This window comes from Oscarella lobularis, chromosome 2 (genome assembly GCF_947507565.1).
Source record: "Oscarella lobularis chromosome 2, ooOscLobu1.1, whole genome shotgun sequence".
NCBI lineage: Eukaryota > Metazoa > Porifera > Homoscleromorpha > Homosclerophorida > Oscarellidae > Oscarella > Oscarella lobularis.
The window spans coordinates 1,899,902-1,914,013 of NC_089176.1; the positions used below are offsets into that span (position 1 = coordinate 1,899,902).

At 51.1% G+C, this 14,112-nt stretch overlaps 4 protein-coding genes across 5 annotated transcripts; 2 read left to right on the plus strand and 2 right to left on the minus strand.

The window, feature by feature from the left end:
• Positions 1-5,380: 5,380 nt before the first annotated feature.
• On the plus strand, positions 5,381-7,800 carry LOC136183721 (squalene monooxygenase-like). Its single transcript, XM_065970458.1, has 7 exons — positions 5,381-5,542; positions 5,592-5,838; positions 5,966-6,146; positions 6,282-6,378; positions 6,496-7,117; positions 7,363-7,450; positions 7,505-7,800. The coding sequence occupies exons 1-7, from the start codon at positions 5,450-5,452 to the stop codon at positions 7,689-7,691; spliced, it is 1,515 nt and encodes a 504-aa protein (XP_065826530.1). The 5' UTR covers positions 5,381-5,449; the 3' UTR covers positions 7,692-7,800.
• A 4-nt stretch (positions 7,801-7,804) lies between these two features.
• On the minus strand, positions 7,805-9,450 carry LOC136183723 (uncharacterized). 2 transcript variants are annotated; one of them, XM_065970461.1, is made up of 4 exons: positions 9,274-9,450; positions 9,181-9,217; positions 8,852-8,913; positions 7,805-8,804 (listed from the first exon to the last, which is right to left on the minus strand). In XM_065970461.1, the coding sequence occupies exons 1-4, from the start codon at positions 9,347-9,349 to the stop codon at positions 7,999-8,001; spliced, it is 981 nt and encodes a 326-aa protein (XP_065826533.1). In that variant the 5' UTR covers positions 9,350-9,450; the 3' UTR covers positions 7,805-7,998. The 2 variants fall into 2 exon arrangements, with proteins under 2 accessions (XP_065826533.1, XP_065826532.1); XM_065970460.1 differs by having other exon boundaries at positions 9,181-9,220.
• Positions 9,451-9,712: 262 nt separating this feature from the next.
• On the minus strand, positions 9,713-11,324 carry LOC136183720 (arylsulfatase J-like). Its single transcript, XM_065970457.1, has one exon. It carries the CDS (start codon positions 11,307-11,309, stop codon positions 9,765-9,767), a length of 1,545 nt encoding a protein of 514 aa, XP_065826529.1. The 5' UTR covers positions 11,310-11,324; the 3' UTR covers positions 9,713-9,764.
• Positions 11,325-12,163: 839 nt separating this feature from the next.
• Positions 12,164-14,106, plus strand: LOC136183722 (monoacylglycerol lipase ABHD6-like). The gene is made up of 5 exons (XM_065970459.1): positions 12,164-12,290; positions 12,457-12,733; positions 12,784-12,916; positions 13,264-13,467; positions 13,771-14,106. The coding sequence occupies exons 1-5, from the start codon at positions 12,175-12,177 to the stop codon at positions 14,031-14,033; spliced, it is 993 nt and encodes a 330-aa protein (XP_065826531.1). The 5' UTR covers positions 12,164-12,174; the 3' UTR covers positions 14,034-14,106.
• The last annotated feature ends 6 nt before the right edge of the window (positions 14,107-14,112 follow it).

Genomic DNA, 14,112 nt, shown 5'->3' on the forward strand with positions numbered 1-14,112 from the left:
CACGTAGCGCATGTAGCAGTTGCTGCGCCATCGTCCTAGCGCCTGAATAACCGCCGTCGACGCCCCAAGCCTCGCTGCCTCCGTGGCCGCCCCGATCCGTAGGCTGTGTTCCCCAAACCGCTCCGACTCCACCCCTGCCTTGTCCAGCGCCGCACGCAAACCGTCAACGAGCTGCCCCCGCGTCAGCGGGGCGCCATTCGGCCACAGGAACAGCGGACCATCCTGGGGGCCTCTTGCCGCCACGTTGGCTAGGAGCGCGGAAACTGGACACACCCCTCCCGGCGGAGCCCGACCCAGGAAGATAAACGCTTCCTCACCGAACTGGTTGGTTTTAGACATCTTGATCCGCAACCTCACCCACGACGGGTCGGGGAAACGGTCGACGGCCAAGGCTGCGCACCGCGGAGAGATACTGACGCACGGTCGAAGCCGCGCAGCCGTCCTCCGCCAGCGCCGACGCGAAGAGGCAGAACGTGTCGAGCGAAGCGGGAACCGGACATATATTAAGGGCTTCGCAGAACGACAGAAAACGACGCTGTCCGGACGAGTACGCCCTTCGTGATGCTGGAGCCAAGCCGTTTAGCGTGTAGACGCGACGAGCCGCTTCCAGTGCAGGGAGGTCCAGGCCTCGTCGCCCCCAAGGAGTGCGTCGAGCGCGTCGGCCACCCCGTCCGGCACGACTCGCATGTCTAGCGCCACCTGCGAAAACGACAGTCCAGTACGGTCGGCCCCTCGCGACAGCGCGTCTGCAAAAACATTATCTACTCCGCTATGTGTTCCGACCAAAAGCAAAAATTGAGGCGGGCTGCGACGAACTGCAACGCGCGCAGAAGAGGCAGCAGCCGCCCGTCCCTACTAGATCCGGAGTTAATCGCCGCCACGACCGTGGTGTTGTCGCACTGGAACAGCACCGACTCGCCTCGCCACGTGGGACCCCAGACAACGGCCGCCACCAACACCGGATAGAGCTCCTTGGGCGCAATCGGCTGATCCCGCCATGGCAACGACCAAGGCGATGCAAAACCCCGCCACGGAGAAGAGGAGACGGCAACGGCGCCGCAGCCCCAACGTCCAGACGCGTCCGATTGCACGCGCAACGAAGGAGCCCATGAGCCGACCGTCGACGCCAGCCCGACGCCGTTCCACGACGCCGCAAACGCCAGCCACCACGCGATATCCGCCCGCGCGGCCTGGTTCAGCCGCACAAAACGGTCAAGCTGCCGCGCCGTGTGAGCCAGATCCAGTAGTCGACGCACGAACGACCGGCCCGGAAACACGACCAGACTCGCGTGATGCATCAAGCCGACGAGAGACAAGAGCTCCCGCTTGGTGCACGTCCACCTGACCGCGACAGCCGCCAGCCGAGACCTCAATCTGTGCAGCTTGACCTCGGCAGCCGCAAGACGCTGGCCACCGTGTCGAACTCGATCCCCAGAAAGGTGAGCGTCGACGCCGGACCCTCAACCTTATGCATCGCGACCGGAACGCCCAGCTCCTTGCACACCGCCAACGCCCTCTCCAAATTGCGGGCGCACTCCGACCCCCCCGGCCCGGCCCAGCACAAGAAAGTCGTCGAGGTAGTGGAGACCGATGGTGACGCCAGCGCGAAACATGGACCACAGCAGGGCGTCCGCGACGGCGGAGAAGATCTTCGGCGCCGACCGCAGGCCAAAAGGCAACGCCGCGTCGAGGTACACTGCCCCTTTCCAGCAAACGCCGAGCAGACAACGGTCGTCCGGATGCACCGGAACCACACGGTACGCCGCTCGAAGGTCCAGCTTTGCGAGGAGGCAACCCGGCCCAAGCAGGCCCACGAGGTCGACTGCGTCGTCGATACTCGCATAGCGAAGCGAGCACCAACGACGATCGACCCCGTCGTTAACGCTGGCTGCCGCCGGAGCTGACAAATCGACGATAAGACGCCACCGACCCGGTTGGTGCGGCTTCGGCAGAACACCAAATGGGCTGACGTGTACCCGAGACGCGTACGGCGATGCATCCAACGGCAGCATGCGTCGGGCGCGAACTTCGTCGTAGATGTAGCCGTCGACGACGTCGGCGTGAGCCGTCGCCGAGCGTAAATTGCGCCCGGTCACGCGCAACGGGCTGCCCGACGCGAACCCAATGCGAAAACCCTCTCGAAAACCCTTGCAGACGTATTTGGCGAACGAACGATCCGGATGACGCGTTAGCCAAAAAACCCAGCGATCGAGCACTACGGGCGTAGTCACCGTCGCCAGAGGCGCTGGCAACGGATGGCCATTTCGCACGCAGGCTTGGAGCGCAAAGAGGTCCGCCATGTAGCGATAGCGACCCTCCAAAACGTTGCACGCCAGCGAGCGAAGGCGCTCGAGCTCTACACACGAAAAAACACAACCATACGACGCCCAAACCTGCGCGACGTGGAAGGGGGAACGTTCGGAACGACAGCAAAAATACGCGAAAGCCAGGGAGACCGGCCAGAAGCCGAAGGCGACGAGCGAACGAGAGAAAGGAAAAAAACAATAAATACGCAAGAAAAACGATAAGCCAGCACACGCGCGCTAACCACGCGCAACTGCACAGCCGAAGCGATAACAACAAAGAAAAAGAAACGCCAACGAACAACCAACAAGCCGCGGCTACACTAACAGAAGTCCACAAGTCCACGCGGCCAACACAGTTACTCCGGACGCCCGCCGCGCGACACGGGCGAGCGCTCCCGATCGCTGCCTCGACGAACGCCACGCGACTCCCGGCCACGATCGCCTTTTCCCGGGTCGTTACGCTCGCGACGGGGCGAATCGCAGTGCTTGGCCCGATGAGCTCCCCAACAAACATTGCACACGTGCCGGTAAGTGCAATTCGGGAACTGACATGCTCCCTCGTTGTATCCGCGGCAAATCGGCCGCGGTTTTGTGCGAGCACTCGCCGGCGACGCGGCGCGAGCCACATGTCGATCCGTAGAGGCATCGCGCAACGAGTAAATGGCTTTGACGTGGTCGGTATCCAGACAGAGAGGGCAGCGCGGCGCATTGTTGCCGAGAGCCACGAACGTCTGGGCATAAATTCCCTGATGCGGTGTGGCCCAATCCATCTCCGGACGCGTAGCGGCGAGCTTACGGAATCGCGTGTCGTAAGTACGCCACCCTTCGCCTCCGAGTTTGGCCGCTTCTTGAAGGATGAGGCGCATATACGAAAACAGCGACGCCGCGCGTGATGGGTTGCCAGCGCAGCGTACGATCGCGTACTAAAACAGCGCGCCCAGCTGAGGACGCTCGGGATCGAGCGCAGCTGGGAGCGCGACTAAGGCATCCACTCGAAGAACGAACTAACCTCGCGCTTCAGCAGCTCGAGGTTGTCCGGCAGAAGCTCCGCCAGCTCCACGTACTGGCCCGCCTGGATCTTCGCCACCATCTTGCCTGAAACGGACACGCCGTCCTCCAACGCGAAGTCCGGCGACGTTGGCGGAGGAACCGCCTGAGCCAGCGCGCGTGCCAAAGCCCCCAACGAATTTCCGTCGACCGCGGCAACGGACGGCACCACACCAGGGGGCGCCTTGCCTTCCCCGAGCACCGCGATACCCGGGATCGCCGGCATCTGAGGTAGCTCATCCAACGCTAGGAACCCAAAGAACACCGCCGTATACCACGCACGCAGGCACGCAGGCCGAGAACACACGCAGAGACATCCAGAAAAAAAAATGCCGCGCCATGCAACGTACTCAGCTGCCCAAGACCGCGCGGGTGCCAAGCACGCGTAAAAATTAGCAACAATGCAGCTGCGCTGCGGCGCCGCCGCCGCAGAAACCCCGACGCGTGCAGCTGAGACCGAGCCCGCGCCCGCCATGAGCCACGGGTGCACCGCGAAAGGAAGACAGGAGAGGCAGGGAAGGGAAGGTAGGGAGCGGGTAGGAAAAAACGGGGACCACCGAACCTCCGCGGAGACCAGCCGAGCGAAAAAGGCCTAAGCTACCGTACTTACCGTGCTCCCGGGAAGCATTTCCATCCGACACGCCGTCGGCGGTAGAGTCGCCTGGCCCGCATGCTGCGCGTACGCGGCGACGCCCGCTTGCACGGCATTCTGGATAATCGCCTGAAGCGCCGGTCCGGTGACAGCGACAACCGGGTTTGGCGCGTCGCGCTGCTGCTGGATAGCAGGTTGCTGATTCTGCACTTGCTGATCTTGATCCGGCGAATTTTGATCCATGACGAGGAGAAAGAAAAAGAGGAAGATTGCGTCGCGCGTAGGTGTGCTCGCTTCAGCCGCTGTGATGCGAATGAGCCCGCCCGCGCACGACGCTCCGTATCAACGACGGTTAAAAATAATGTTAACCTGCCATTGCATTCCACGGTGACGTCGCCCAAGTCGTCCAGAGCTGTCCAGAGCCGAAAGTAAGCGTCTAAATCGCGCGCTGCGACCAATTCGCGCGCTAATTATGAATCGACGACAGTGCATGAGCGAAAGGCCCGAAGACGTCTCCCCATCGCTTGTCATTGGACATCGCACGCTAGCGACGTCGCAGAGTCGCGAAGAAATGAATAAACGGTACGATACGCGCAGAAGAGCTCGTTCCCCCCAATCGCGAGCTCGTGACGTCATCGTGGAACATCTGGCTCTACAGGAGCCACGAACTTGATGACGGCTTTTCGAGAGTTTTACGCTCGATCTAAGCGAAGCGCAGGTGAAACGAAGAGCGGAACGCGAAGCGAAAGTGAGTGTATGCGAAAGCGCGGAAGCCTTAATTAATTAATTGTCCAATGTCCATCGTACACTGAACGTGTCGTCGGCGCTTTGTTCGCGTCCGGATGGTCGGAACCGTGGACAGCTCCGAAGTGCAGCCTATGAGAGACGAAGAGGTTAGATTTTATGACGTCACTTTCTCTAAGACGTCATTTGTTTTCTCTTATTGATTTTATAACATCACTTTCTCTTATTGATTGTCATTAATTTTTCTTATTGATTTTATGACGTCACTTTCTCTTATTGATTTTATTTGTGTAGCTGGACGATGCGTATTTCTCTTTGCTGAATGCGAAGTCCCACGAATACAGTACATACAAAAGTTCAGGAGCAGAAACAAAGATTATCGGTAAATATATGACGTCATTTTTTAGGTGTTTTTCATTTCTGATGAGAAACACGAGGAATAGCTTGAGCAGAAGAGAGAAAGCATAAAAGTAACTCAATTTCCAATGAAAAAATAATTAATAACCTTTGTCTCAGATTCCCAAACAATTTATTCGCGTTTCTGTTATTGAAGGACAAGACCTTCCTATAAGAAATGCAGATGGTAAAAATAGTCCATCAATATTGATGCACTATTTTGATTCTTTAGGTTTAGGTGATTCATATTGTGTTGTGGGTTTGATCAAGACAAAACATCTCCACGACGTATTGCAAACCTTATACGGGACGTTCGGTTCGTCTCGCATGATCGAGGATCAGGTGATCCTCTCGATACTCGGAGATGTACGGTTGGACGTTCACGCAGCTCTTATACGTCGCTGTAGCAAACGTCTCTCTATCCTTTGCTTTATTCTTTTGGTTTCGGCGCTCGAAGGTAGTCCAAGAAATTGCCGTAAAATTGCATAAACACAGTTCTTCTTCAGAACAGCGCCAGAAACGTTCCGAAATCTCCCGTTTTCCATAGTATTTCGAACGCCGCAAATCGGTCTCTAGACGCCGACGTGATAGTGATCGGGTGCGGCGTAGTGGGATCGTCGCTTGCCTGTAGCTTGGCTCGCGATGGACGCACTGTGATTGCGATCGAGCGTGATCTGACCGAACCGAATCGGATTGTCGGCGAATTGCTGCAGCCTGGTGGCGTCAGAGCCCTGAAAAAACTCAACCTCGAAAGTAAGAAAAGTCTAAGCCGAAATAGGCTAACCACTAACCACTAAACGGACTAACTGTACAGAGTCCAGTCCGTTTACAGCTGTTGTTCTGTACATAGTATTTCTTGTCTTATTGATTTTTCTCAAAGGTTGTCTTGACGGTTTTGACGCTCAGCCAACTTGCGGCTACGTGATTCACGACGTTCAAACTCAGAGCCAAATACACATTCCGTATCCGACTGACTCCGACGGAACTACACTTTCTGGAAGAGCGTTTCATCACGGCCGTTTTATTATGGCGCTCAGGAACGCAGCTAAGAAGGAGAAAAAGTGCGTCACGCTATAATAATTAAAAAATTTAATTGCATTATTAATGAAACGAGCGGGTTCTCGTACTTATATGTAACTGTAATTAATTTTGATTCACAAATTTTCGCTTTGAGTGTGTCATTCTCGTCTTTTTAGTTTGAACATGATCGAGGGAACAGTGACCAAGTTGATCACGCAGGACGATCGCGTCATCGGAGTTCAGTACCGGCCAAAAGGGTCAGAAGATACGAGCGTAAGAACATTGGAGAAAGCCTCTGTCATGCCTACTGACGTCATAGTGGCGTCATAGATCAGTCATACCCTTTGTACTAATTAAATAATTAATTAATAACTTTTTTTATTTTTCCAGGAGGTCTATGCTTCTTTGACGGTCGTCTGTGACGGCTGCTTCTCGAAATTTCGTCGCGCGCTTGTCACGTCAGCCGTTTCCGTCTCATCTCACTTTGTGGGTCTTATCCTTCATGACTGCGAACAGTTCAGGCATCGTCACGCTGAACTCGTTCTCTCCGAAACGTCGCCCACGCTCGTTTACAAAATCGGCCCCAACGAGACGCGCGTTCTCGTCGACGTTAACGGGAAACTTCCCTCCGATATTAAGACCTACCTAAGAAATGTCGTAGCTCCGAACTTTCCCGACCACCTACGTGGATCGTTTCTGAAGGCGATAGAGACTCAAGTGCCGCGCAGCATGCCAAACAGTTTTCTTCCTTCGCATTCTTCTTTTATTCCCGGTGTCATTGCCCTTGGCGACGCTTTAAATATGAGACATCCGTTGACGGGAGGCGGGATGACGGTGGGACTGAGTGACGTCGTTCTGTGGAGAGAATATCTTGGCGGTATGAAAGACCTCGGCGACGGAGAGGAGTTGCGGAAAGCGATGGAACGATTTCAATGGCGTCGAAAAGGCGCACATGCTTTCGTTGTCAATATTCTGGCTCAGGCTCTGTACGCGCTTTTTGCGGCTTCTGATGGTAAGCTGATCGTGCTGACTTAGATACCAAAGCTGCATAAGTACTAAACTCAGGTGGAGGTTTAATTAATTAATTAAGTCTGTACAGTATATGTACTAGGAATCAGTTAGTTTATTGGCACTCGTTGGCCACTAGCAGTGCACAGGAGCCGTTTTAGCGATTGCTTTGTTTGTTAAGTTTATCTGTTGTGGTTAGAGTTTCGCTTTCGCTTTCTCACATGTAAAGTAATTCGTTTCTCTTTGTAGCTGATCTCGGTCAACTTCGTCGCGCTTGCTTTGCTTATTTTCGTCTCGGAGGGAGAGCAGTATCAGGACCTGTGGGCCTTCTCTCAATGTACCCACATTTTCTATACGTTGTTGTATGTCATTAAATGGCGTTTTCCTTTAGTCTCTCGCCCAACCCGTTTGTCTTAATCGGTCACTTTTTTGCCGTTGCCCTCTACGCTGTCTACTTCTCAATCGCAGACGAGAAGTGGGCGATACACAGAGGCTTTTGGAGAGCAGGGAACGTCTTCACAAAGGCGTGCAAAGTCATTTTCCCCCTGATATGGTCCGAAAGGCATGTCCTTGTGTAACAGGGCGCGCTGGCGCTAATATTAAGCCGTTTTGGGTATTTCTAACACGTTTACTATTCATGTAGGTGTTCGTTATTTGGTACAATAAAAGCGACGAAGGTGAACGTCATCAATTTATGTGAGTCGGTAAACGCTATGTCCATATTGATAAAATAAGCAGCAAGTCATGCTTTGCTGATCTCTGCCAATTACATGGTGATACAAAGAAAAGATGGGCCGAAAAAGTGTTTTTAGAATATTACAAATGTGATCAATTAATTAATATTACATCCGCGGAAGGCAGATCTAGAAACGTGCTAGAGTAGTGTCATAAAGGTGCTGATGGTAGCAAAGAAATGGCATCTGCGGGGGATTTTCTAACGGTCTCGTTGCTCAAAGAAGCAGACGCCACATCTCCGCTATTAGCGGGTAAATCAGCAACAGCCGCCTTTTCCTTTCCGCCAAGCAGACTGCTATTACTAGCAGCTGCACCTACCTCAATCTCGCTCACTGAAGCTTTCGTAGAAGCAAGAGCAGCAGCAGCATCTTCCCTACTGCAAAACAGCATTCCTTGTGCATCGTCCTCACTCGTACTCTTCTGTTCAACTGTTCTAGGAGAATTTTCTTCTGCATCCCTGCAAAGTGCATCAACCCTGTTGCTGCCCTCTTCACTCCTACCCTCCTTATCCACGCCCTTACTTCCGTCGTAACCATTACTACTTACAGCTGAAGTGGTCACTGAGACTGAGACTGAGACGGCGTCTCCCTTTTGCTCAAGCGTCTTTTGATCGCGCAATCGTTTCCCCATATTCTGAAATTCGCTCTCGAACATTCCATTGCTGAACGATTGTTTCTCGCAATAGTCGGCTATCATTTCCATTGCCTTGTATCGAAACTCGTTCTTCTTCGTCGTCGCCGCAAAACGCTTCACCTTCGAGTTCAAATCGAACAGGTGCTCCATTGCCTTCACGCCGTTGCCTTTCTCGAGATCGCTGTTGTCTTGCTCCAGATCCTGGAGCGTCTTCTCCATTGCCATCGTGTGAACGGCAAGAACGTCGTCCTCCCGCTCGCACATCACAGCCAAGCAGCGCAGATGCTCTAAATCTTTCTGATACTTCATAATACGAACGACTTCTAATGCACGTTGAATTGAAAATGGATCAATCAATCAATAAACTTGCCTTCGTCTGGCATACATATGACGTGTTCTTTCCCATCAGACCGTCGTTCCACCCGTCCCACCCTGTAGAATCATTCACACATACACGTATTGATCCTGAGTAAATATTCTACTTGTGACTAATGCTGTCTAACGGTTTCAAGGATAAAAAACAAAGGCAATTCTCCAGTGCCACGCCTCTTTCAACATCATTCTCTGTAACAGTAGGGCGAACGCTGGGCCTCGGTTACACGCAAAGGTAAGCACTACTACGTCTCTTTCCCTAACTGTCCTCTAAATTCCATGACAAAAGTGTGTACTGTCACATGTGTATTGGTGCCCGTATCTCACCGTTTTCTCTTGCGGCCTGCCATGTCCATGATATCGTCTTCTAACATTTGATCGAAGTGAGATTTAGTCTCCTGTAGACCTAATTTCCTCTACCTTCAACAAGGACGAGACGATCGATATCTTCCGATGACCAATCCCACTCAGGTCGATCAGCCGAAAGATCTGACATTTTGATTTCTCAGCCCCTCTCCTTTTGGGCTCTGGCGAGAGCAGCGCGCCCTATACAGCCGAACAATCAGCTGCGTACTTGCGTACAGCGGCGGAAATGAAAGTACGTAGCGCGATTTACCGCGTTGAATGGCCCGTACAACCAGAAATACGCCACTGCCGATTGGCCTGCCGATCAACCGAGCAGAGGCCCGATCAGAGGCGAACGAGGCGGTCGGCGGAATTCTGGCGAAGTTCTGCGGCTAATTACGTATGAATCCGTGGTATGAATCCTGGTCTCGGCGTTGACTGACCACCGTTGTTTACAGGTCTCAACTAGCCTTCCCAGAAGGTCGCGCCTCTATTTTACTCACTATGCTACTTGAGACTTCAATTAATTAAACGAAATACTAACGTGACAGCGAATACGTGTTTGTTCAGGTGACCCAGGGCCCCCAAAATCCCTTGTACACATTTATAGCTGCGTCGCACGCCGCCGGATCCGATGAACCTCGATCAGGATTATAGAACGTTTTTTGATAACGCGCCAACTTCCTTTGCATGTCTTTTAGTACATCTTTCATTGACTCAGCCAAATTATTTCTTTCTTCAGGATCGGTTTTGATGTTGAAAAGGCACCCATCTCCGCAATCTTCCCTGTCATTGACGCCAGCAGGATGAGAAATATTTGGATACTGCGGACCAGTCCACCCAGCCGAACCCAATTTGCCAATAAGTATTTTATAACTTCCACTGATCAGTCCCTGCACCATGGAGTCGGAAGCAATAGGAACCTCCGGGCGAGGAGAAGAGGAAACTTGTCCAGAAACGTAAGGCCACATGTTCAGGCTATCGATAGGCGGAAGTTTCGCGGAAGCGGCCTTGGCGTCGGTGGGATCAACGTCAGCTAAATGACAAAACGTCGCGTACCAGTCGCAAACTGCGATGTAACCTTCAAGCTTTTTGCCGCGCATCGACCGTGGAACGAAGCCCCCGGAAACGAAAGCGTTAACTCGAACTCCACCTTGCCAGTTGCTCTGCTTTCCACCTTTGAGCGGATAGTTGTTTGCACCGGTGTTATTGTGCTCGGGACCTCCGTTGTCGGCACTCACGACTACCAAGGTGTTGTTCCACATTCCTTTGCTTTTGAACATATCCGTGATATTACCGACGACTTCGTCGAGATAGTACACCATGGCGTGATAGACTCGACGCAGGTCGTCGTCGATGAAACGGAATTTATCGAGATAGGGCTGCGGAACTTGGTACGGCGTGTGAGCGACGTGGGGCGCGTAGTAGAGGAAGAGTGGAACGGACGGATCGTGTTCTTTCAGCACTTGAAGTACGTGCTCCCCAAACATGTGCTCTTCATAATCGGTGCCGTTTAGGCCGTGCGCTGGCTTATCGGTCGCCCACAAATCGACCGGAGCGACGTCGTTTTTGTCTTTACAACGGCCCTCTTGCTGCGTGTAAAAGTCATTCGCGTGATGAAAGTATCCGAAGCTCGTGTCGAAGCCTCGTCCCAGAGGTATGTGATCTCGCGTTGCCATGCCGGCATCCCACTTGCCCACCTGATGCGTTGCATACCCGCCCTCTTTCATTTTTTCAGCTATAACTGTCATATTGCGTGGCACGCCTTGGAATCCGGCTACGGGATCCTTTGGGTTGTGCATCGTCGAATCGCCGTTGTTGACGTTCACGTGCATGGGAAGGCGGCCGCTGAGGAGAGAGGATCGCGTTGGCGAGCAGACGTTGTGGACGTAATGCTGGTTGAGCTCGACTCCTTCGGCGCACAATTTGTCGATGTTTGGAGTTTGGATGTCGTTTGTCGCAACGGTTCGGTGATAGCCGACATTTGCCCAACCCCAGTCGTCGACGAGGAGCATGAAAATGTGGGGCTTAGAATTAGTTGTTGGCAGATCGTTTTTAGCCAAAGTAACCTGAGAAAGAAGCAACGCCGTTAGAGTACGGAGAACGTGCATTGGGCTCTTCGTGAGTACTAGATCGACCTGAGATCACGTGAAGTGACGACGACGTGTATTATTATTAAACCTTGCTGCCAAATACCGGACCTGACACCTTGTCCTATTGACTCTTCATGCCAAGTGTCGTAACGATATCATAAGAGCACATAAGAGCACAATCTCGTCCGTCTCGAAGATAGTTTGATAACTTTCTTAGTGTTGTGAGAACGTAAGAAATATTAGCTTGGCGTATCTGACGTTATCAGTACGCTGGGTTTCTTTTATATATAAGATGTGTTTTAATGTGGAACGTTCAAACGTTTACTATGAAAGCAATTAGCTGTTAAAGAGCCCTCAAATGACAAAGAAGGTCGCCATATAAAAAAGGAGTCACATGAAATATTCTCTTGATCGTAGAATAATTGACTAAGCATCGTTAGCCTCTTTCACAGCAGTCATGTTCATTCTCTATTAGCTAATAGTTGACTCTCCCTACTAAGGCCACTTGTCTGTCTCTTTCTTGTTGGTCCTAATAAGAGTATATATCGAGGAGCGTGCTGTACGGGGCTTACCACGTGATACTGGACGTCTATTGCGTTGCACAACTGACAAGTTCCTTTGATTGGCAAGCAATTCGCAGCAGAATTTATTGCTAACTTGAATCTTCATAAACCGTATCGTCACCACAAAGAATCTGACGCAATATACAAGTGTCAATAAAAATAACTATTTTCTTAGTAATTCTGAACTATTTGCCCACGACGACGCCCTTGTCTCTCTCCTGTACTAAGATTAGAAAAACATAGCAGGGAGATATAACAGGGTTGTTTTATGACCCACGTGACAAGTGTACGGGTTCTTCGACCATTCACGCTTCGACTCGATGGAGTCGGTTTTCTTTGCATTCAAACTCGTCTTAACGTCAATTCTCTGCGTTGCGTTTGTTCTCGTTTGTCTCTACATTTTTGTCCCGAACGTCTTTCTGACAATATGTGTGCGGTAGGTCAACTTTGTGCCGGCTGAGACCGTTAGCGAGATCTAGTCAAGTCCGGTTGAATGCCACTATGTCACTCGACGCCAGAATCCAGTCAAAATGCCGCCGAACTTGCCGGCATTTTGACTCAAACACGTGTGTTTACTAGTCGCTTTCTTCTCTTGTTCGTAGGGCTGTCACGATCGTCACGAAATTTAAGCGAAAGACGCTGCGCGTTCAAGATTTTATCTACTACTATCTAGAACGATCGGGATCGTCGTCAAACGCGGCGACAACGCTCGTTCTCCTTCACGGCTTCACTGACACGAAGGATAGCTGGGCAATCATGAGTCAGTTTCTGCCGCGAGACTGGCGCATCATCGCACTCGACCTTCCGGGTCACGGTGAAACGACTCGAATGGCAGAAGCTGAGCATAACGTCCATTTCTTGGTGGATCGTTTTGGAGAGGTGGGCGTGGTTTCTTATGCGGTCCTTGTGTTACCTGTATCTTGCTGTAGTTTGTCGCCGGTCTGGGGCTTAGTAGGAGTGGCTTTCACGTTGCGGGATGTTCTCTTGGCGGTAAAGTGGCTGGTGTTTACTCTTCCTATTTTCCAGGCCAAATCAAAACTTTGATACTTCTTTGTCCTTTTGGTGAGTTCTCTTTGGGTGCACAATGATAATCGTGAACGAAGTATGAGGTATTTATTTTCAGAACGTAGCCATCAGACGCGCTCGTAGACTACTTAGAGGAAAGTTTGCATACGTTTCTCCTATTATTTATTAGGAATGCACCATTAATGGTACTGTATCCAATCATTTCTTTTTATGCATTGGCATACATAATATCTATGATCACCCTTGAGTGCTATTTTCACTCTCTTGTAAATAATAGTGGATAGAGAGATTATCTAATCAGATAGTTTCTATTAATTTTCTACAGAATTACTAATTGTGATGATATATGTTCTTACTAAAGCAGCACTTGCTCTCTTTTGCAGGAATTGAGATGCCTCAGCCAAGTCCTTTGGCGTGTGAATATTTCAAATCGGGGCGCAGAGCATCAAATTGCTTCTTGCCTGAAACTCCCACTGAAATGCGCAAGTTGCTTAGGTTGGCTTTGCACGAAGTTCCTCCTTTGCCCAATCATCTCCTAAATCGACTCGTTCACAATCGACGGCCAAGTTATCCATTTTTTGACAGAAGTAAGAATGCATTTATAGGACTGTAACTTGTGTGAGTGAAAGCCCCAAATAGTGGACACTACATATGATAAACTTACCCCAAGTGTCGGCTATAACTTTATTGTAAATGAGACATTTCTTGGGAAGAGCGTTTGTTTGGGATTTTACGCATGTTAGCTATCGTCTAAAGAGATTTGAAGACGATATAGTCCCTGTATCTCTTGCCTATTACGTGATATATGTAGTTGTGAGTAACTTAATTAAAAGTAAGGGTCATATTGATACAGTACGTCCTGGCATTTTTTTCTAATAATGTCTCTACAGTGACTGACGACATCATGAATCCGTCCCATCGCTATTTGCTTGAGCAGCGGATGGCATTTATTCGCTGTCCAACTTTGGTCGTTTGGGGAAAGCAGGACGAAGTGTTAGACGTGTCTTGCGTTGATGTACTGAAGGCGGGAATTTCAGATTGCCAAACTGTCGTTTTGGATGGATGCGCGCACGCTATTTATTTGGACAGACCCCGTTGCACAGCACAGCTGATAACGGAATTCATTCAAAAGCGGCTTCTAAAATCACTTTGAAATATGTATTAAAAACCGTACCCGGATATTTTTTCACAATAAAAATGAATCGGCCGCATAACTACGGGTCACCACTGCA